We start from the raw sequence: 23,408 nt of genomic DNA on the forward strand, positions 1-23,408 counted from the left end.
TGTAAACCTAACACCCTGACGTAAACCCTGAGTCTAAACACCCTTATTCTGCCCCCCACCGACATCGCCGGCACCTACATAATGTTATTAACCTCTAATCTGCCGCCCCGATATCGCCACCACCTAAATAAAACTATTAACCCCTAATCTGCCGCTCACGATATCGCCACCACTATACTAAAGTTATTAACCCCTATTCTACCACTCCCCAAAATCGCTGCAACTAAATAAAGTTATTAACCCCTAAACCTCTGGCCTTCTACATCACTACCACTAAATAAATCTATTAACCCCTAAACCGCCAGCCCCCCACATCGCAAAAATCTAAATTAAACCGCCAGCCCCCCACATTGCAAAAATCTAAATTAAACTATTAACCCTTAACCCTAACCCTAACACCCCCTAACTTTAACGAAATTAAACTAGAGCTAAACTAAAATAAAATTATTATTTAAATAATTCCTGAATGGTCTCTGCAGAGCTCTCAAATGGAATCGAGCAAAGGGAATGATGTCCATGGAAGCGACCATCAGACCGATTACTTCCATACATTGAGCTACTGATGGCCGAACAGTAGACTGAAGAGAGAGGCAAGAGGAAAGAATCTTAGATTTTCTGACCTCTATCAGACAAATCTTCATAGCTAGGGAATCTATTATGGTCCCTAAGAAAACCACCCTTGTAGCTGGAACAAGGGAACTCTTCTCCAGATTCACTTTCCATCCATGGGAACGTACAAAAGACAACAAGATCTCTGTATGAGAGTTTGCTTGTTGAAAAGATGGCACCTGAACCAATATGTCGTCCAGGTAGGGCGCCACTGAAATTCCCCGAGACCTGATTTATTGCCAAGAGAGCCCCCAGAACCTTTGAGAAAATTCTGGGAGCTGTAGAAAGGCCAAATGGAAGAGCCACAAACTGAAAGTGTTTGACTAGAAAGGCAAATCTCAGTAATTTGTGATGATCCCTGTGGATGGGAACATGTAGATACGCATCCTTCAGGTCTATGGTCGTCATAAACTGACCCTCTTGGACCAAAGGAAGAATGGAATGAATGGTTTCCATTTTGAAGGTTGGTACCTTGAGAAACTTGTTGAGGCACTTTAGGTCTAAAATTGGTTGAAATATTCCCTCTTCTTTGGGAACCACAAACAGATTTGAAAAAAATCCTAGAACCTGTTCCCTTACAGGAACTGGAACAATCACTCCCAGGAAGAAAAGGTCCTGAACACAGTTCAATATTTACCTTTCTATTTACCTGGTCTGCAGACAATCTTGAGAGGTGGAATCTGCCCCTGGGAGAAAAAGCTTTGAATTCTATTTTGTAACCCTGAGATACTATGTCCACAGCCCAAGGACTGAGACATCTCATATCCAGGCTTGATAAAAAAAAGAGAAAGTCTGCCCCCACTTGAACCGATCCCAGACCGGGGGCTGACCCTTCATGCTTACTTAGACTCAGCTGAGGGTTTCTTAGATTGCTTCCCTTTTCTCCAAGACTGATTGGGTTTGCAAGAAGACTTGGCCTGCTCCTGCTTAGAGAAGGAAGAGGAAGACTTTTGACCCTTGAAGTTACGAAAGGAGCGAAAATTACTTTGACGTCCTTTAAGTTTGTTCTTCTTGTCTTGCGGTAGAAAAGACCCTTTTCCACCCCTAATATCAGAAATTATTTCTGCCAAACTAGTTCCAAACAAAGTTTCACCCTTGTAAAAAAGCACCAGAAGCTTGGACTTGGAGGTAACATCAGCAGACCAAGATTTTAACCACAAAGACCTGCGGGCTAAGATAGTGAAGCCAGACATCTTGGCCCCCAGTCTAATAACTTGCATGTTAGCATAAAAAATAAAGGAAGTGGCTAGTTTAAGAGCCTTAATCCTATCTTGGATTTCCTCCAACGGAGTCTCTTCTAAAATAGATTCAGACAAGGCATCGCACCAATAAGATGCTGCACTTGCTACTGTGGCAATACAAACTGCGGGTTGCCATTAAAGACTCTGATGAACATACATCTTTTTCAAATAAGCCTCCAGCTTCTTGTCCATGGGATCCTTGAAAGAGCAGCTATCCTCTATAGGGATTGTAGTTCTCTTAGTCAGAGAAGAAATAGCTCCTTCTACTTTAGGCACCGTGCGCCATAAATCTTTATTGGAGTCAGCAACAGGAAACATCTTTTTAAAGACTGAAGATGGGGAGAAAGTTATCACTGGATTCTCCCATTTCTGTGAAATAATCTCTGTCACACGGTCTGGAACAGGAAACTCTTCCACAGAGGAAGGAACATCATAGTTTTTATTAAGCTTACTAGATTTTTTAGGGTTAACCACGACAGGAGAGTCGGAGTCATCCAGAGTAGCCAATACCTCCTTTAGACAAAACACAAAGGTGTTAAAGCTTACACCTGAAGTTCACTTCTTAAAGGGACAGTATACACTCATTTTCATATAACTGCATGTAATAGAAGCTTTCAGTTTAGCTCTGTTGAAAAGGTAGTGGGAAAGCCCACTGCAAGTGGGAAATAAGACACTCCCCCCTCCCCCTTCTTTTGCATATGAAAAGACCCTTTACACAAACAGGAGCAAGCTGTAGAAGGTAGCTGACGGTATTCAAATAAAACTTTGGGGCTTGGTTAGGAGTCTGAAAATCAGAGCAATGTTCTTTAAAAATAAGCAAAATTATACATTTTTAAAAAAAAACAAACTTTATGGGCTTTATAAATAGATCATCTACAAAACATTTATGCAAAGAAAAAACGAGTGTATAATGGCCCTATAAACCTCAGACAAAAGAATTATACCCTCAGAAGCTACCGACAAAACCTCCTCATCAGACTTATGAGGGAGGGCAACCTGCGTAGCGGTATGAGGAACAGAAACCTTACTATCTGAATGTTTAATTTTTCTCTTGAGTTTTCCTAGCATAGGAAAAGCAGATAATGCTGCAGATACCGCAGAAGATACCTGTGCAGCAAAATCTGCAGACAAATAAACTCCTCCAGGAGGCTGAGAGGAACCGCAGGGCACTGCATGTGACGCCAATGAGGCTTGGGACGTTTGAGGAGAAGGCTGCGGCAAAACTTGAACAGCATTATCCTGGGAGACAATAGGCTAAGAGGACAACAATTTGTCATTACATTCTAGCGTCCTAGCTAAACATGTGGCACAAAATTGCATGGGCAAAACAATCTGGGCCTCTAGATCCGTGTCCATTGCAGCAAATTCAATTACCCAAACAAAGAGAGAATTTATTTAGATTTTTTTTTTACTGTCACTTTAAGAAAAATGTAAACAACTAAACGCTATAGACAAAAAACTTCCCAGATGAACTAAACACTGCAGCAACCTCCACACCTCAGATAAACTGAGGTGCCCATACCACATTCAGAGGATCCCAAAAAATGTCTGCACCAAAACTGTGACAACTCTCCAAAACGAAGGACGCTCAGAGACTGACTAGTTTAATTTCTACTGCCTCAACAGCCAGCACAGCACATCACACAAGGCAGCTCCTACGTGATTCCACACCGCTCTGAATGGAAGTGTAAAAGATCACGTGACCAGCAGAAACTGGGAACTGCGCATAACTAAAAGCCTGCGCTCCCTGCTGAAAAAAGAAAGCTGTTTAAATCTTCAAGGAACCGCAACTTAATTTGAAAATTGAAAAATTGTCCAACATGCCCCAAATAAACCTATACACATAATAAATAAGAGCCATATAGGGAAATAAAACGTCCCCAATAAGATAAGATTTAACCCATAAGTCCCCTCACATGCAAAAGTGCCTACCCACTGCCACAATAATCCTAAACATAAAGGATAATAAATTAGTCCCAAAATTCTGCACAGTTAACTCCTTAAACGGACATGAAACCCAACAATTTTTTTTCATGATTCAGATAGAGAATACAATTTTTTTTTTTAAATATTTATTTATAAACCAACATGAGTACAAAACACAAGATCCGCCACGCAGGGCTTAGTGTGATAACCTGTTACAAAAGAAATTGATGCATTTATCTTAACTAAATAATAATGATAGTACATATCTTTTGTTAATAAATGAATACATATTATACTCAATGAAGGTATTTTCTGTTTATTTTATGCATTTAATTGAGAAAAGAGAGGGGGGAAAAGAGGAAAAAAAAAAAAAAAAAAAAAAAAAGGGAAAAAAGGAAAACAACTATATTCATTCAGTTAGTAAACAGTTTGCTTCAGAGTCAGTTTCATATTCCTCAATTAAATTATCAAGGAAAAGAAGATACGTATAACCACAATATGGGGAGAGGAGGAGGGGAGAGGAAGGGCGGGGGGAGAGAGAAAGAAAAAAAAGAGAGAGAGAGAAAAAAAAAAAAAAAAAAAAAGAAAAAAAAAGAAAAAAAGGAGCTTAATTATTACCATGTGCCAAGAATTACCAGTTCTGAGTTCCTGAAGGGATATATCAAAAAGTCAATTTCACTAGGTGGCAGATCTTTAATAAATGGTGACCATTTCAAAAATAATTTTCTGATATCTCGGTCATTATTTGGGTCTGTATCTATTTGTTCCAAGATGTATTGCTTTTTTAAAAAATTCTTAGTTTCTGTTATGCTAGGAGGATTTGTCTTTTTCCATTTACTAAAAATGAGATATCTTGCTGCTAAAATAGTTATGTTGATAATTCTCTTTATATTTTCCTCATTCAATTGAAACAGAAAAACTATTATTTCTAGAGATAGTATTATACGGGAAGGAGCTATTATCTTGTTTAACCAAAATTCAATCTTTAACCAGAAGTTCCTGATTTTTGGGCAGGCCCATAACATGTGCTGGAGGTCTGCCTTCAGAAGTGAACATTTTGGGCATGACCTAAAGTTACTACTTCCATATCTATGTCCTTTTTCAGGAGTAAAATAGGTCATGTATAACAATTTCAAATGAGATTCTCTCCAGGAAGCGGCGAGAGTGGCACGAGCAGTTTCCAATATTGATTGATAGAACAGTGGGGGATCTAAGGGTTGTTTGATCAATGCACTCCACTTGTTCTGGGTTGTCTCAATATTTTTTGCTCCCTTTACTGATACCAACAATTGGTACCCACATACAATTGAGATGTGTCTCAGTTTGGCAACGGCAAGCCAATTTCCAATTTTATCCAGAGACCAGTTCCATCCATATTTATAGATGAGATTTAGGGCATAGTGTCTTGCCTGGAGGTAAGCGAAAAATTTTTTATTTGGTATATTAAATTCTAATCTCAGCGTTTCAAATGATTTAACACATCTTCTCTCAAAATCTAAGATCTGACATATGTTGCTGAGGCCTAATATTTTCCATTTTCTGAATACTCCTTCCTGTATACCATCCCCAAACTGTGGGTTACCCAGAAACGGAATATAACGGGAAACATGATACTCTACCTCTAATGTAGTACATATCTTTTTCCATGCCAGAATAGGGTTGTAGATAGATTTTAACTTTTTAATTTGATTCGGAATCTGGTTAGGATCATTATGTATCAATGCTGTTAATTTTAAAGGATAAGTTATGTTTTTTTCCAAGTCGTTATCTGTTACATAATTCTTTAAATGTACCCAGTCTATAACTGTACGAGCTAAAAAAGCTTGATTATATGCTCGTATATCTGGGAGCGCAAGCCCCCCATACTTCAGTGGTAGAGATAATTTTTGAAGAGAGATTCTGGGTTTTCTATTTTGCCATATAAATGATCTAAGAGTAGAATTAAGAAGATCTATATCTTTCTTTTTGATAAAGAGAGGAATATTCTGTATCATGTATAGAAGTTTAGGTAAGAGCATCATTTTATAAGCAGCAATTCGGCCTGATAAAGATAACGGGAAATTTTGCCAGTTTTTAAGGGATTCTTTAATTTTATTTATTATTGGAGTGAAATTAAGCGAATACCAAGTATCTAGGTCGTAAGAGATGTTAATTCCCAGATATCGGAAGGAGTTATGAGCTATGTGGAAAGGAATTTCTGTTGATGAGTCTTTTGTCTGCGTGATCCAGAATAGTTCAGATTTTGTATTATTAACCTGATAGCCTGAGAAGGACCCAAATTGTTGTACTATATTTAAGAGTTTAGGTATATTTAATCTTGTATTAGTCATGTAAATGAGAACATCATCTGCATATAAAGCAATTTTAGACTCTTTCCTGCCCACCCTTATCCCTTCAATTTGATGTCTTATATAAATGGCAAGGGGCTCTATAGCAAGATCAAAGAGGAGGGGGGAGAGAGGGCACCCCTGTCTGGTACCACGATGTAATTCTATATCCTGTGATAGGTTTCCATTGACCAATAATTTTGTGGTAGCAATTCGATAGAGATTGCTAACAAACTTAGTAAAATTTTCTTTCAGTCCAAAATTATTTAAGGTATGAATGAGATGATCGTGGTGGACTGAGTCAAAAGCTTTTTGGGCATCTATTGATATTATTGCCTTATCAGGGGTGTCCTCTCTCTCCCCCCCCTCTCGAGGATGCAGCTCTCTAAAATAGTCGATAAGAAGGAAAAGTTCACGTATTTTTGAGGCAGAGTTTCTGCTCTGTATGAACCCAGCTTGATCTGTATGGATAATAGGAGGTAATATGGTTTGGAGTCTATGTGCTAATATTGAGGTTAAGATTTTATAGTCGGTGTTGAGTAATGCGATAGGTCTATATGATTCCTCTTTTGTTGGGTCTTTCCCAGGCTTCAGTACCAAGGTAGTATAAGATGCAGAAAAACCATGTGTTGGGTCCTTTCCTTCTATATATAGATAATTAAATAGAGTAGTTAAATATGGTGTGATAGTATTATTTAGAGCTTGGTAAAATTCGTTCGGTAATGCGTCTGGGCCTGGGGCTTTATTGTGTGGCAATTTTAGAATTACTCTAGATACTTCTATTTCCGTAATTGGGGCATAGAGATCCTGTAGGTTCTCATGATGTAATGTGGGGAAAGTAATTTCGTTCCAAAATTGATCACGTGCCTGTATATTAGACTTTCTAAAAGAGTATAGATCAGAATAATATTTAAAGAATAATTGTGTGAGTTCTTCAGTCGTATTGACTGTTTGTGCTCCCGTGTTTATATAATCTATCAATTGGGATCCTCTTTCAATTTTGAGAAGTTTAGCTAGCAATTTACCCGTTTTATTGCCAAATCGATATAACTTTGACTGAACCCTGGCATCTTTCTGTGTTGTTTTGTAAAGCAAGAATGAGTCTCTATTTTGTAGAGCTGAGGTATATTTGGCCCAGCTTTGAGAGGAATTTAAAATTAAATGAAGATTATATGCGTTAGAAACTGCTCTTGCCAGCTCCCCCTCTCTTTGCTTAAGTTTTTTAGTTCTATTTACATTATATGCTATAATTTCCCCTCTTAACACTGCTTTAGCCGTCTCCCAGAATAGTAGAGGGCGTGAGATGTAGTCGCTGTTCAATAAAGCATAATCTTTAAATTTGACTTCCAACCAATTTTTGAATTTAAGATCTGTGGCAAGGAATGTTGGAAAAAAAAATCGTCTATTTGTTTGCCCGCTATTATATGGTTGAAGATCTAAACAAATTGGGGCATGATCTGAGATAACTATTGGAAGTATTTGAGCCCTCACCTGCGATTTACATAGTCTCTCGTCCAATAAGAGAAGATCTATCCTTGAGAGAGACTTATGTGCCTTTGAAAGGCACGTATACTCTCGAGAATCAGGATTTTGGAGTCTCCATATATCACAAACTTTTAGGTTAAGCATTATTCTAGAGAAGAGTTTTGATTCTAATTTATCTCTTTTGGTTCTTTTTAACGCACGATCCTGTCTTAGCCTGTCCAGCAGGCATTTAGGGGTCATATTAAAGTCTCCACCCAATATCAGATATCCCTCAGCACATGTCATGAGCCTGTTTTGTAGTACTTCCCAAAAGGGTACATTAAAAACATTTGGGGCGTAAATGTTACAGAGTGTATATAACGTGTTATCTATTTTAATTTTTAAAATTATGTATCTCCCTTCGGTATCTTTTTCTGTTTGTATTACCTGGTACTTAACATTTTTGCTTATTAAGACAACAACTCCCCCTTTCCTCCTAATACTTGGAGAAAAAAAAACCTCCTGGACCCATGTAGATTTAAGCTTGAGGACCTCTTCAGTTTTCAAATGTGTTTCTTGTAGGAGTGCAATAGAGGTATTAATTCTCTTCAAGTAGGTTAATATGGTTTTTCTTTTAATGGGGGACGTGAGGCCACCTATATTCCATGAAGTGACTTTAATTCTACTTGGCATGTTCATTATTTGTTAAACATATCAAGGAAGAAGAGAAAAAAAAAAAAAAAAAAAAAAAAAAAAAAAGGGGAAAAAAGGAGGGGTTGGAGGGAGGGAGGGACCGTGTTTGAGAGAGCTGAACCTTTCAATTCTCTCATTACCCTTCTTGGAAGAGTCCATGTTTATATTCAGTAAGAGATTAAATTTACTATAATATCCCTATAGGCTATAATCTATTAATCTGTGGGGAATTTTTGAGCGTAAAATTTTCCAGCTTCCGCTGGAGTATCAAAAACAATTGATTGATTTTCTATGAATACCTTAAGTTTAGCAGGGTACAAGATGTTAGCCCTTATTCCCTGCTGGATAAACTTTGTGCACATTGGAGTAATTTCTCGTCTTTTATTGACTGTCTCCATTGAATAATCTTGAAAAAATAAGATTTTCGCTTCCGCTAGAAATATGGGCTGACATTTATGATAAGATTGCAAAAATGTAAGCTTGTCCTGATAATTTAAAAATTTGACAATAATTGGTCTGGGTCTGACATTTTTGGAAGAATAAGGGGGGCCAATTCTATGTATTCTTTCAATAAATGATTTAGGGAAGTTATCTGTAATTTTTAGGAGCTGTGGGAGTGTTACCATAAGTAGTTTGAATAGGTCTTCATATTGTCTGTCTTCGGGGACACCTATTATTCTAAGATTGTTTCTACGTGCCCGATTCTCTAGGTCTTCTATTTTCGTTTGTAATTTTAAGATGGTATTACTTGAGGTTTCAGTTTTGGCATTATACTCAATCATGTTATCCTCAAGGTCAGATATCCTCTGTTCTGCCTCCGTAAGCCTACTTGCAAATTGTCTGACTTCTGATGTTAGATGGATTATATCTGCTTTAATCTCGTTTCTTAAGATTTCGAATTTAGGTGAAAGAACTTCTGATATTCTTTGAACTAAGGATTGAATATCTATAGGTTCAGATAATGTTTGAGTGTTACTTGTGTGTGATTGTGATTCAACGGTAGGGTCTGCGGAAACCTTATTCCTTTTATCTCTTGGTTTAGCCGCCATTGGGGGAGGTGTATTTTTGGAGTGAGGGTGTATAAATTTATCCATGTGATTGTGTTCCTGTAATAGTGCAGAATGTGTCAGTGATAGTCTATTCCTCTTCTCTACTTATGAGGGATAGAGGGGAAGAGTGTAGGGTGTGAGGTGTGTGGGATGTGAAAAATCAACAATCGTGAGGAAGTGCATTAGTGTAGGGGCGGTGAGAATAAAATAAAACAGTGTGGAATGAAAATCAGTGTTTGCAGTTATCTCTGTTGTGTATTCTTTACCCTTAATTTGAGAGTTTTACCTCTTTAGCTAAATTAAATCTTAATGGCCCTTTCAAATATGGAGGATTGCTATGTGCTATTATTTATAAAAATTAGATGTATTCAAATTATATTGCTTTCCAATAATATTTGTATAAACAGGGGCATTATTTCAGTAGTTTATGATCTTTTTAAAGAAGCAGAACCGTCTTCCTGGAGACCTTTTTGTTTATCCCATAGGGACACAGGATACAATCTTAAAGTTTATAATTTTGTATAGTGTCAGGATTTACCCTGATATAAAATTCAAAAAAAAAAAAAAAAAAAAAAAAAAAAAAAAAAAAAAAAAGAAGAAAAATATTCAATTGCTTTTTGATAGCAGGGCTACAGCTATCTTATTTTGTGAACCTTGCCCTTGCAAGAAGTACCAATTACAGTCCTAGCAGTTATTTTTCAAACAATATCAGAAATTATATTGATGTGAGACCTTAGTTCTAAAAAAAAAATTTTTAACTTGTAATTTTTATCTCTTACTTTACCTGCTAGTAACTTATGATTTATTCATGCAAGCAAATAGAGTTCCTTGGCCTTTTGCACTAAAACCACGGTGTGTTAAAGAAAAAGGCAGGGTTTATACATATAGAGATATCTAGCCTTTATGGTCAACCTTATTTGTATTGGAGACCTTTTATGTTAACCATGCTATATAATTTAAGGCATGAATTTGCACTCAGGGGATACAACGAAATATGTAGCAGTATATGATAGGTAATTGTTAATATATAGTTGTTTCTATTATATTCTCTCTATTTTTACCAGACTTAGAATTACTATTTAAACTTGCTTTTACAAGAATACAGAGATAATATCATCAGTTTTGTGCATATCAAATTTTTGTGCATACATGAAGAGTCCAATGGATTTTGGAAGGAAAATAATGAAAATAGCAGCAGAATAATTAGCTACTTTACCAGTTCCAGCTCTTAGCTGCAGATAGTTCGTAGTAAGATCAGGCTCTTCTTAGCAAACTGTCCCCCCTGCGCAACACCGGTGTAGGGGGGAGCGTGCTTCGGGGTGTGTGACAGTAGTAGCCTTCTTAGTATTATGTTTGAGGCTTTCTGTAGTATGTACCATGGGGAGCGCCGGTCGTCAAAACGAGATCCACACAGGCTACAGCTGACCTCACCCCTCTCGCAGCATCGGTGGGAGGGGTCACATAGAGGGACAGCAAACACAGCCTGTCAGGTATTAGAGATCGCTGGGCTCTCCCCCTTCTATACGGGTAGGCTACCGGAGCCGAAATGGGAACAGAGTCCTGGAAGAGATACACACCCCGGGGTTCGTCCGCGGCTGGCAGTGAAGAAGAAGCCGACACACACCAGGATCGTGTCACAGTGGCTGTCAGGTAAGAGCGTCCAGTCTGGCCAAGTCTCAGGAACTCCTTCCTGCCTCAATACAGAGCACTTGGATCCATCTGAGATATTCCCAGAGGGCGGATTAAACTGTGCAGGAGGGCAGAGCCCGATAGGCAGAAACAAGGCGTCTCTCAACAGGTGTACCAGCAAGTAGGTAGAGAGACAGCTTTTTGTAGTAGGCTTTCAGCGTGCACAGAAACCTTCAATTGTTTGCTTATCTCACTGAGCATTTACTTTAGGGGAAACGTTTAATGCCGAGATGGGAACAGAGCCCTGCAAGAGATACACATCCCGGGGTTCGTCTGCGGCAGGTAGTGGAGAAGAAGCCGGTGCACGCCAGGATCGTGTCACAGAGGCTGTCAGGTAAGAGCGTCCAGTCCGGCCAGGTCTCAGGAACTCCCTCCTGCCTTAATACAAGGCACTTGGATCCATCTGAGATGTTCCCGGATAACGGGTTAAACTGTGCAGGAGGGCAGAGCCCGATAGGCAGGAACAAGGCGTCTCTCAACAGGTGTACTAGCAGGTAGGTAAAAAGGCAGCTTTTTGTAGTAGGTTTTCGGCGTGCACAGAAACCTTCAATTGTTTGCTTATCTCACTGAGCATTTACTTTAGGGAAAATGTTTAATGCCGAATAAAAAAGAAACTTCCAATTGCTGCAGCATGCAGTTTATAGTGCAATGTCTTGGCACTAGAAGAATTCCAGCAGCGGTATGTTTCACGCTGGACAAGCCATCCAGGGTTAGTGGTTTAGGCGGGAGTAACTCGCCAAGAGCTTGTAGGGTGGATAGATCAGCACAGGTGCAGCGTGTGTCCTCACACCTGGACTCCTCCCCCGGAACTCAAAAGTATACCAGAGAATACAATTTTAAACAACTTTCTAATTTACTTCTATTATCTCATCTGTTTTATTCTCTTGGTATCATTTGTTGAAGGAGTAGCAATGCACTACTGGTTTCTAACTAAACAATTGGGTGAGCCAATGACAATCAGTTTATATACGCAGCCACCAATCAACAGCTAGAACCTAGGTTCTCTACTGCACATGAACTTCAGCGCTGCGGAATCTGTTGGCGCTCTACAAATACCTGATAATAATAATAATAATAATAATAACTTGCCTAGATAAACATTTCAGCAAAGGATAACAAGAGAAAGAAGCACATTCAATAATAAAAGTAATTGGAAAGTTGTTTGAAATTGTATTCTCTATCTGAATCATGAAAGAAAAATTTTGGGTTTCATGTCGTGCAAGTCTCCTTTACCTAGAAGACAAAAAAGCACTTACCTGCAGTCTAGCTGTCCGGCAGGAAGACAGCTCACAAGACGTGAAAGGACACAAACTCCTTACAGAGGCCTGTAGAAAAAAGAAAGAACAGAGTAATCAAACTGGCTTTCCATAACAAGGGCAGCAATATGTTAGGAAACAAAGTAAACACTACCTCACAACTTCCTAACTGCTTAAAAGCCACCACTACTCTACTGAAGAGATTGACGTGGACTCAGCTAGACCCAGATCCTTGCTTGCAGGGAAAAGTACCCAAAACAGGAATTAATTTCTTCAGACACCAAACTTCACCTCCTCCATTGACAGAGGCAAAGAGAATGACTGGGGATTATGGGTAGGGGAGTGAAACTTAACAGCTTTGCTGTGGTGCTCTTTGCCTCCTCCTGCTGGCCAGGAGTGATATTCCCACTAGTAATTGAATGATGTTGTGGACTCTCCATATCTTAGGAAAGAAATTAATATTTTCATGTCAGGTTAGCATACTTGAACAGAGGCGTAACTAGAAACCACAGGGACCAGGTGCAAGAATCTAAGAAGGTTTCCGCCCCCCCCCCAAAAAAGTGAATTTGATACATATCTTTTTTATTTTATTTTTACATTTAACACAGAAAAAAAAATGTGAATCAGATTACATGTCTGCAAAAGGAGGTACCCTGTGCCAACAGTCTGTGATATGGTCTGAACCCCCATTACTGTATATAGTGACACTGTTTAACCCACCAGTACTGTATATAGTGAGTCAGTGACACAGTCTGTAATCTGCCGGTGAGATGGATGGCCTGACCCTACCCGCCCCAGTACTTTATAAAGTGACCACAGTAGTCTGTGACATGGTCCAGCCCACCCGTACTGTATATAGTGGTAATATAGACTGACACTGTTTACCCCCTGCCCCCCCATGCTGTAGTAACAAGGTCTGTAATTTGCTGGTTCCACAAACATACACACACACATACATGCATACATAAATACACACACACACATAAATATACACACACAGTCACATACATACACATACACCAATGGGTAAAACAGAAACACTAACCTCTGTAGTCAGAGACACTAGTAAAGCATCATGTCACACTCACATGATACCAGTGCAGGCAGTGGCAGGTCAACGTTTTTTATTTTTTATATATATATATATATATATATATATATATATATTTTTTTTTTTTTAAGCTGGGTCCCCACCCTCAAGAGCCCAGTCGCAGTTGCGACCTCTGCACCCCCTGTAGTTTCACCCCTGCACTTGAGAGTATATGATCGGGTTTGCGCGGGAGTAGGGTGTTTTCCACTTTTTTGCTCCATTGACTATGAGGGAATAGCCCATTGTGTGCATGATATTCTGTTTGGCTTTTTACACTCATCAGATTAGCGAGTCAGCAAAAACAGTTTACTTTCAACTCGTAACACAAGCACTACCCGACGTGTGCAAAAAAAGCTTACTTCTAGCTGAGTTAACGCTTGAGCGGGAGCATTAAATGCTGCACCAGTCTTGCCCAATATAAGGCATATATGTGCAGCCACCAATCATTAGCTCCTGAGCCTACCTAGGTATACTTTTCAACAAAGGATATCAAGAGAACACATTAAATGAGATAATATAAGTAAATTGAAAAGTCATTTAAAATCACATGCTCTGTCTGAAACATAAAAGGAACATTTTGGATTTTATATCCCTGTAATAATTTACTTCAGGTCTCCAGTCACGCTAAATCTTTCATCCATTAAGTGTAGCACATTTAATAACTTACCACTTGTAATATGACCAATGATCTTGCAACCTACACTATACATTGAAAGAACAGTGTTCTAAAAACAAGTCAGCTGTGTTAACATTAAATGGTAAATTCCTTTTACCATTGAGTTGCAATACCAGCCTGTGCACTATTCTTAGCACAAGATCCAGATATGGATAGCGCATGATCAATAGGACTCCACTGGAAATCAAGGCCCTTTAAGAATTCTATAAAAGATACCTATAAAATGTAGAATGTCAAGAGATTATGATAAAACAGATTGATAAAGGCGGGATTCTGGGATTTTGATAAAGAAAGGGCACATTTGTTCACAAAATATTTGAATACAGATAATTTATTATCAACCCAAAATGTACAACAATATCAAATTGCCCTTTGAAGATCAATAATAACAGGAATTTGTTGAACAGCAGTTTATCCGAGTATGTTGTTGAACTTGTGCAATAATTTGTGTTGAAGATCTTATATTGGCTAAGCAAGAATAACAAAATTATATTTGGTAAATGTGATGGTAATTTTTTATACTAGAATATTCCACTTGAGTATTTACAAACCAGATTATTTTGGTATATTGATACAGTTTATTTTGTTATTAAAGGGACACTAAACCCAAATTTTTTCTTCAATGATTCAGATAGAGCATGCAATTTTAACTAACTTTCTAATTTACTCCTATCATCAATTTTTCTTTGTTCTCTTGCTATCTTTATTTAAAAAACAGGAATTGAAAGCTTAGAATCCAGCCCATTTTAGGTTCAGCACCCTGGGTAGCGCTTGCCTATTGGTGGCTACATTTTGCAAACCAATAAGCAAGCATAACCCAGGTTCTGAATAAAAAATGGGCCGGCTCTTAAGCTTTACATTCCTGCTTTTTAAATAAAGATAGCAAGAGAACAAAGATACATTGTTTGTTGAAAAGCAGGGGCGTAATGCTCCAAATGTTCTTCAATTATCGAATAAATGTAATATTTATATTGTGTATTCTTATCTAAACAGGCAGTTTTTGGCACCTGGGGCGTCACGTTGGGTAAACATTGATAGTAAGACAATGGAGAAGACTTTACAAGGTATTAAGAATCCCCATCGCTATGTCTTAGATGATGCCCAAATGCACATCTACATGTTAATGAAAAAGGTGGGTGCTTATTATAATAAAATAGTAGTTGATTTACAGGCAGCAACATTGGAATAAATCTTACAATACAGATCGTAATTTTCTTTTTTTGCCTTGTCTCAAACCATGAATAGTGTATTGAAATACTATAAACAACTTTACAATTTACTTTTATCATCACATTTGATTTGTTCACTTGGTATTCTTTGTTGAAAGCTAAACCTAGGTAGGCTCATATGCTAAATTTCTAAGTCCTTGAAGGCCACCTCTTATATCAGTGCATTTGAACAGTTTTTCATAGCTAGACAGCTTTAGTTCATGTGTGTCATATAGATAAAGTGCTCACACCCCTGTAGTTATTTATGAGAAGGCACTGATTGGCTAAAATGCATGTCTGTCAAAAGAACTGAAATAAGAGGCAGTCTGCAGAGGCTTAGATGCAAGATAATCACAGAGGTAATAAGTATATTAATATAACCATGTGAGTAATAAAGAGCTTATCTATCATTTTAAACTATATAAATTCTGGAGTAGACTGTCCCTTTTTTTTTCTTTACACATTTATAGCAATACTTACAATGTATTATGTTGTTATATGTTTGAGGAAGGTTTTTTTTTTTGTTTTAATTCTATTTCTAACCATAAAATGCTACCTAACTAATGTTTCTGAACACATTCTAAGAGTATGTTATTTAATTTGGTATATACCGTATAATAAAAATTTCAGATTTTAACAATTAGATTACTATTGTTACTCTTATTGTTATATTATTAGAACTTTTTTTTGAGGGTGGGCACAAAACATTCCTTGTATACTTTACATTTGAATCTCTGCTTTTCTATGTGGGTAACTCTCTGTATTGGAAACTCACAGAACATAAAGCAGATTACACATTGTTTGATTTATAATTTTCAACTTTCCTCCAAGAATAAAAAAGCACCCACACTGAAATGAAATAAATTAAAAAATAAATTAAAAAATGTATGCTTACCTGATAAATGTATTTCTTTCTGGGCATGGAGAGTCCACAAAACATTCTAATTACTAGTGGGATATTTACTCCTGGCAAGAAGGAGGAGGCAAAGAGCACCCCAGCAGAGCTGTTAAAGGGACACTGAAACCAGAAAATTTTATTTTGTGACTCAGAGCATGCAATTTTAAGCAACTTTCTAATGTACTCCTATTATCAAATTTTCTTCATTCTCTTGGTAATTTTATTTGAAATGCAAGAGAACGAAGAAAAATTGATAATAGGAGTAAATTAGAAAGTTGTTAAAAATTGCATGCTCTATCTGAATCATGAAAGAAAAAAATTAGGTTCAGTGTCCCTTTAAGTATCACTTTCCTTACCCATAAACCCCAGTCATTCGGCCAAAGGGAAACAGAAAAAGAAGATAATACAAGGGTATAGCGGTGCCTGAGGACTAGACAAAAAACTGCCGTCTTAATTTGAATAAGGGCGGGTCGTGGACACTCCATGCCCGGAAATAAATAAATTTATTAGGTAAGCATACATTTAGTTTTTTTTCCTATGGCATGAAGAGTCCATGAAACATTCTAATTACTAGTGGGAACCAATACCCAAGCTAGAGGGCACAGAATGAATAGGGAGAGAGAACAAGACAGGCGGACCTAAACTGAAGGCACCACCGCTTGAAGAACTTTTCTCCCAAAAGAAGCCTCAGCTGAAGCAAAAGTATCAAATTTGTAGAATTTGGAAAAAGTATGTATGGAGGACCAAGTGGCCGCCTTACAGATTTGCTCCACAGAAGCTTCATTTTTGAAAGCCCATGAAGTTGAAACATCTCTAGTGGATCCAACTCTGGAACCCCCCACCTGAGAGTTATCATTGTGAAAACCTCTGGCTGGAGAGCCCACTCTCCGGGATGAAAGGTTTGCCTGCTCAGAAAATCCGCCGTTGTCCACCCCTGGGCTGTGGATGGCATAGAGATGGCAATCGTGAGACTCCGCCCACTGGAGAATTCAAGTCACCTCCTTCATGGCTAAGGAAATCCGATTTCCTCCCTGGTGGTTGATATAAGCCACCGAGGTGATGATATCTGACTGGAATCTGATAAACCGGACCAAAGCTAGTTGAGGCCAAGCTATTAAAGCATAGACAATTGCTCTCAACTCCATGATGTTTAATGGAAGAGACAACTCCTCCAGAGTCCACAGACCCTGTACTTTTAAGAAACCCCAAACCGCTCCCCAGCCCAACAGGCTGGTGTCCGTGGTCACAATCACCTAGGAAGGCCTCAGGAAGCATGTGCCCCGAGACAGATGGTCCTGTTAAATCCACCACGAGAGAGAGACTCTTGTTGGGGAATCCAAATTTATCTTCTACGAGAGATCTGGGTGGTTCCCGTTCTATTGACTGAGCATGCATAGTTGCAGAGGTCTCAGATGGAACCGAGCAAAAGGAATGATGTCCATGGAGGCAACCATCAGTCTAATCACCTCCATGCATTGAGCCACAGATGGACGAATAGCAGACTGGAGAAAGAGGCAAGAAACATGAAGTTTGGATTTTCTGACGTCCGTCAGAAAAATCTTTATAGACAGGGAATCTATGATTGTTCCCAAGCATCACACCCTTGTATCTGGTACAAGGGAACTCTTTCCCAGATTCACTTTCCATCCATGGGAATGTAGAATAGACAACATCTCAGTATGAGATTTTGTTAGATGAAAAGATGGTGCTTGAACTAGGATGTCATCTAGATAAGGCGCCACAGCAATACCCTGGGACCTCACCACTGCCATAAGAGCCCCCAGAACCTTTGTAAAAATTTTGGGAGCTGTAACAAGGCCAGAAGGAAGGTCAACAAACTAGAAATGTTGAAGATACGCATCCTTCAGATCTAGGGTCATCATAAACTGACCCTCTTGAACCAAAAGAAGATTTGAATGGATGGTCTCCATCTTGAAGGGCGGAACCCTGAGGAATTGGTTGAGACACTTTAGGTCCAGAATAGGATGAAAAGTGCCCTCCTTTTTGGAAACTACAAATAGATTTGAATAGAATTTTAGACACTGTTCCTCTAGAGGAACTGGAACAATCACTCACAGGGATGATAGGTCCTTTACGCAGTTTAAGAAGGCCTCTCTCTTTATCTGGTTTGCAGATAACCTTGATAGGTGGAATCTGCCCCTGGGAGGACAAGATTTTATCCTATTCTGTAACCATGGGATCTATGGACCAAGGATCTGGAACATCGCGTATCCAAGCCTGTCGAAAAAAAGAAAGCCTGCCCCCCACTTGATCCCCTACAGGATCGGTGGGCGGTCCCTTCATGTTAATTTAGAATCAATGGAAGGCTTCTTGGCTTGCTTTCCCCTATTCCAAGGCTGACTGGACCTCCAAGAAGACTTGGATTGATCTCACTTGGAAGAGGAAGGCTTCTGTCCCTTAAAGTTACGAAAGGAATGAAATTAGAATTCTGGTGACCCTTAGGTGTCTTATTTTTATACTGAGGTAGGAAAGAACCCTTTCCACCTGTAATGTCAGAAATTATTTCTGCCAGACCTGGACTAAACAAAGTCTTACCCTTATATGGCAAAGATAAAAGCTTGGACTTTGATGTAACATCTGCAAACCAAGATTTTAACCACAGAGCTCTGTGAGCTAAAACAGAAAAAACAGAAATCTTAGCACCCAGCCTAAGAATTTTCAGGGTTGCATCACAAATAAAGGTATTGGCTAGCTTGAGAGTCTTGATCCTGTCTTGGATCTCCTCTATAGTAGTCTCCTCTAGGATAAGATTAGATAAGTCATTGCACCAATAAGATGCTGCCCCCACAACAGTAGCAATACGAGCAACAGGTTGCCACTGTAATCCCTGATGAATGTACATCTTCTTCAAAAAAGCTTTAAGCTTCTTATCCATGGGATCCTTGAAAGAACAACTATCTTCAATAGGAATAGTAGCCAGAGTAGAGATAGGTCCCTCTACCTTGGGCACCGTGCGCCACGAGTCACGAATAGCATCAGCAACAGGAAACATCTTTTTAAAAACAGGGGGCGGGGAAAAAGGAATCCCTGGCTTATCCCATTCCTGAGTGATGATATCTGCCATACTGTCTGGAACTGGAAACACTTCCACAGATGAGGGTACATCATATACCCTATTAAGCTTACTAGACCTCTTTGGATTCTCCGCAACAGATGTGTTGGATTCTTCCAAAGTAGCAAGAACCTCCTTTAAAAGAACTTGAAGGTATTCAAACTTAAATCTGAAATTAATATCCTCTGAATCTGCAGAATTGGTCACTACAGTATCAGAATCTAACAATTCCCCTTCAGAAGCCACTGAAGAATCATCCTCATCAGATAACTGAGACAAACTGACTAACGCAGCATTAGCGGAGTCAGCCTTACCTAACATCAATATGTTTAGATTTCCTCTTACGCTTACCAGTAACCTTTGGAAAAGCTGATAAAGCTGCTGAAACAGCAGAAGTAATTTGCACAGCGAAATCCCCAGGTAGAAAAACACCCCTAGGAGGAGGTTAAGAGGAACCACAGGGCACTGCATGTGAAGCTTGGGAAGCTTGAGGGGAAAGTTGATGTGTTGCTAGGATAACACTATCCTGAGAGACAGGAGGCTCAGGGAGAGACATCTTATCTTTAAACATTAAAGTTTTATTTAGACATGAAGAGCAAAACTGTACAGGAGGAATTATCTTAGCCTCCAAACACAATAAGCATTTTTCAAAAGAATCAACTTCAGCATTAGTGTCCATAATTGGGTATCAGTTCCTAGCAATTAACAAAAATTTAAATGCCAAAAAAACTAAAACAAATTAGGTTTATTTATGTGAAGCAGTAAAAAACATACCTAATAAATAAACACCTAAAACCCTCAGCTCTGAGGTCTTACCCCTCTAGAAGTTGCTATCCCACTAGCACAGAAAACCAGACACACCTGGAGCAAAGATCACCTCCTTCTTACCGGAACAGCCCAAATCCACTTGAAAAACAACTGCAGGCAGAGGAAACTGCAACCCCTGATATGAACAGAGAAGCCAAAAAAACAGAAGTGTGGAAGAGCGGTCACGTGACCGCAATAGAGAGAAAAAAAAAGCGCAATAAAAAAAAAAATGTGCGAAAAACGGCAGCCACAGCAAAAAGTGATTAGGCCAAATAAGCTGAGCTGAAAAGCAATTGCCCCAAAACAAGTTTAAAGCAAACACCTGTCAAACACTTCATACACTCTCCATTTCTGAGCCCCAATAAAATATGATGCCTCCTTCACATATAAGCAGTACCCCTAAAACAGTATTCAAATGCTTTCCACAAGGATGTAACCCCTATAGTGCTGGTACCTTCTAACCTAGAAGGGAAAACACTTACCTGTGGATTCTGCTCTGTCAGGCAGGAGCTGTTTTCTGAGGTGTGGCAGCTTCTCCACTTCTACCAGGGACCTATAGAAAGGAAAGAATAGAGTAACCAACCCTGGCTTTCTATAATAGGGGTAGCAATAATGTTAGAAGATGGGCGAGGTGGTCTTTGCTTAACTTCAACTGCTAATAGCCACCATTACTCTTACTAAAGAGATTGGCATGGACACAGCTAGACCCCAATCCTTGCTTGCAGGGAAAAGTACCCATAAAAGGATTACAAAATCTTCAGACACCATCTTTGCCATCCTCCCGTAATCAAGGCAAAGAGAATGACTGGGGGTTATGGGTAAGGGAAGTGATACTTAAAGGGACAGTAAAGTCAAAACTAATCTTTCATGATTCAGATAGGGCATGCAATTTTAAACAACTTTCCAATTTACTTTTATCATCAAATTTGCTTTGTTCCCTTGGTGGTATTTTTGAAAAGCTAAACCTAGCTAGGCTCAAACTGATTTCTAAACAGTTGAAAACTGCCTCCTAGCTCAGAGCATTTTGAAAGTTTTTCACAGTTAGACAGTGTTAGTTCATGTGTGTCATATAGATAACATTGTGCTCACTCCCGTGAAGTTATTTAGGAGTCTTCACTGATTGACTACACTGCATGTCTGTATAAGGCACTTAGAAAAGGAGGCTGTCTGCAAAGGCTTAGATACAAGGTAATCACAGAGGTAAAAAGTATATTAATATAACTATGTTGGTTATGCAAAAACAGGGAATGGGTAATAAAGGGATTATCTATCTTTTTAAATAAGAACAATTTTGGTGTAGACTGTCCCTTTAACAGCTCTGCTGGGGTGCTCTTTACCTCCTCCTGCTGGCCAGGAGTGAATATCTCACTATTAATTAGAATGTTTCATGGACTCTCCATTCCATAGGAAAGAAAAACAAGAAATCAAACGGTTTTAGCATTTTTCTTTTATTATTATACATGACAATCATTTTTTTTTTCATAAATGTTCTGTGCTAACACATGATAGTTTTTGCTTTTTCCCATTTCACCTTCCAATATCAAGCTAGGGTCTAATGCTGAGTGTTTTTTTTTTTTAATAAAAAAATAAATTAAAAATCAGGCGTTTTTTTAATTTTACAATATACTGCAAGTTAAAATAGCTTATACAAAATAAGTTTTATTTAGCAAACCTTGTTAAAAAGCTGCTTCTCCCATTTAGCTAAAAATAAATTAAATTTTTAATGCTCAAAAAAACTTAAAGGGACACTGAACCCAAATTTTATTCTTTTCTGATTTAGATAGAGCATGTAATTTTAAGCAAGAATAAAAAGAATAAAATAAAATAAAAAGAATTAAAAGATTTTTAAGCAAGAATAAAAAAGCACCCACACTGAAATAAAATAAATGTAAAAAATAAATTAAAATATGTATGCTTACCTGATAAATGTATTTCTTTCTGGGCATGGAGAGTCCACAAAACATTCTAATTACTAGTGGGATATTTACTCCTGGCCAGAAGGAGGAGGCAAAGAGCACTCCAGCAGAGCTGTTAAATGGACACTGAAACAAAAAAAAAAAAATTGTGATTCAGATAGAGCATACAATTTTAAGCAACTTTCTAATTTACTCCTATTATCAAATTTTCTTCATTCTCTTGGTATCTTTATTTGAAATGCAAGAAAGTTTAGATGCCGGACCATTTTTGTTGAACAAACTGGGTTGTTCTTGCTCATTGGTGAATAAATTCATCCAGCAATAAAAAAGTGCTGTCAAGAGCCTGAACCACAAAAAAGCTTAGATGCCTTCTTTTTCAAATAAAGATAGCAAGAGAATGAAGAAAATTTGATAATAGAAGTAAATTATAAGGTTGCTTAACATTGCATGCTCTATCTGAATCACAAAAGAAAACATTTGGGTTTAGTGTCCCTTTAAGACACTTAAAGGGACATTACAGCCAAAACTGGAATCCACATGGTCACATTTCAGTTTTGAATTGAAGCATTTTTGTAATATACATGTATTAGCAAACGTACTTCTAATAAAAGCTATAGCCGTTTCAAAAGTGTATTTAAGTATGCACTGTGCACCAGCATTTTAAACACCGCACTTGCTCAGAGAGCCTAAGGTGCTTGTACCATCTGGTAATGACTAAATATATTAATTACTGATAGCAGCTGCAGTATTTAAAATGCTGGTGCACTGAGCTATGCCTCACATGCACAGAAAATGGCTAACTCTAAAACAATAATACATTTTACTAGAAGTACTTTTGGCAATACATGAATATTGCAAATATGTTTCTGTTTAAATATGTAATTCATTAATGTGCATTTTAATTTTGACCGGAATGTCCCTTTAACAAAACTTTGAAGGGACATTCTAGACCAGTGATAGCTTACCTTGGCACCCCTGATGTTTTGGAACTACATTTCCCATGATGCTCAATTAGCTCTCCCATGTGCCTAAGCATCATGGGAGAGGTTCCAAAACGAAAACCTCTGGGGTGCCAAGATAAGCCATCACTAGTCTAGGCCCAATACATCATTTGTATTACTTATTGTTACATACCAGAGAATCATCCTGCAACTGGTCCCACATTCATAAACTTGTAAGAAGTACATGAAACATTTAAATATTCATTTTTTGTTAGGAGACAAAAATGGCCGCCAAGCTCCACCCACCTATTGCATGTATATTTTGGTATGTTACGTTCTCCAATCATGATCGACTCTTAAATAAGTTTTCATACTCTCACACGCCGATTTGTGCATGCAAAATTTGAAATACCTAACTGAAAAATATTAATAAATAAATGTGCAATGCTAAACAGTCATACAAGAAAACAGCTAACTTGACAGGAGAAAGCTGTGGGTGGAGCTTGGTGGACATTTTCTGCTGCTAACAAACAATCGGCGAAATT

At 38.3% G+C, this 23,408-nt stretch overlaps 1 protein-coding gene across 1 annotated transcript in view; it reads left to right on the forward strand.

The window, feature by feature from the left end:
• LOC128642128 (regulator of G-protein signaling 11-like) overlaps positions 1 to 23,408 on the forward strand; it is an 801,065-nt gene that overhangs the window by 695,692 nt on the left and 81,965 nt on the right. The window contains exon 15 of the mRNA XM_053694807.1: positions 15,014 to 15,152. Coding sequence (XP_053550782.1) covers positions 15,014 to 15,152 — 139 coding nt within the window. The remainder of the gene's footprint in view (positions 1 to 15,013; positions 15,153 to 23,408) is intronic.

Source organism: Bombina bombina, chromosome 11, assembly GCF_027579735.1.
Source record: "Bombina bombina isolate aBomBom1 chromosome 11, aBomBom1.pri, whole genome shotgun sequence".
NCBI lineage: Eukaryota > Metazoa > Chordata > Amphibia > Anura > Bombinatoridae > Bombina > Bombina bombina.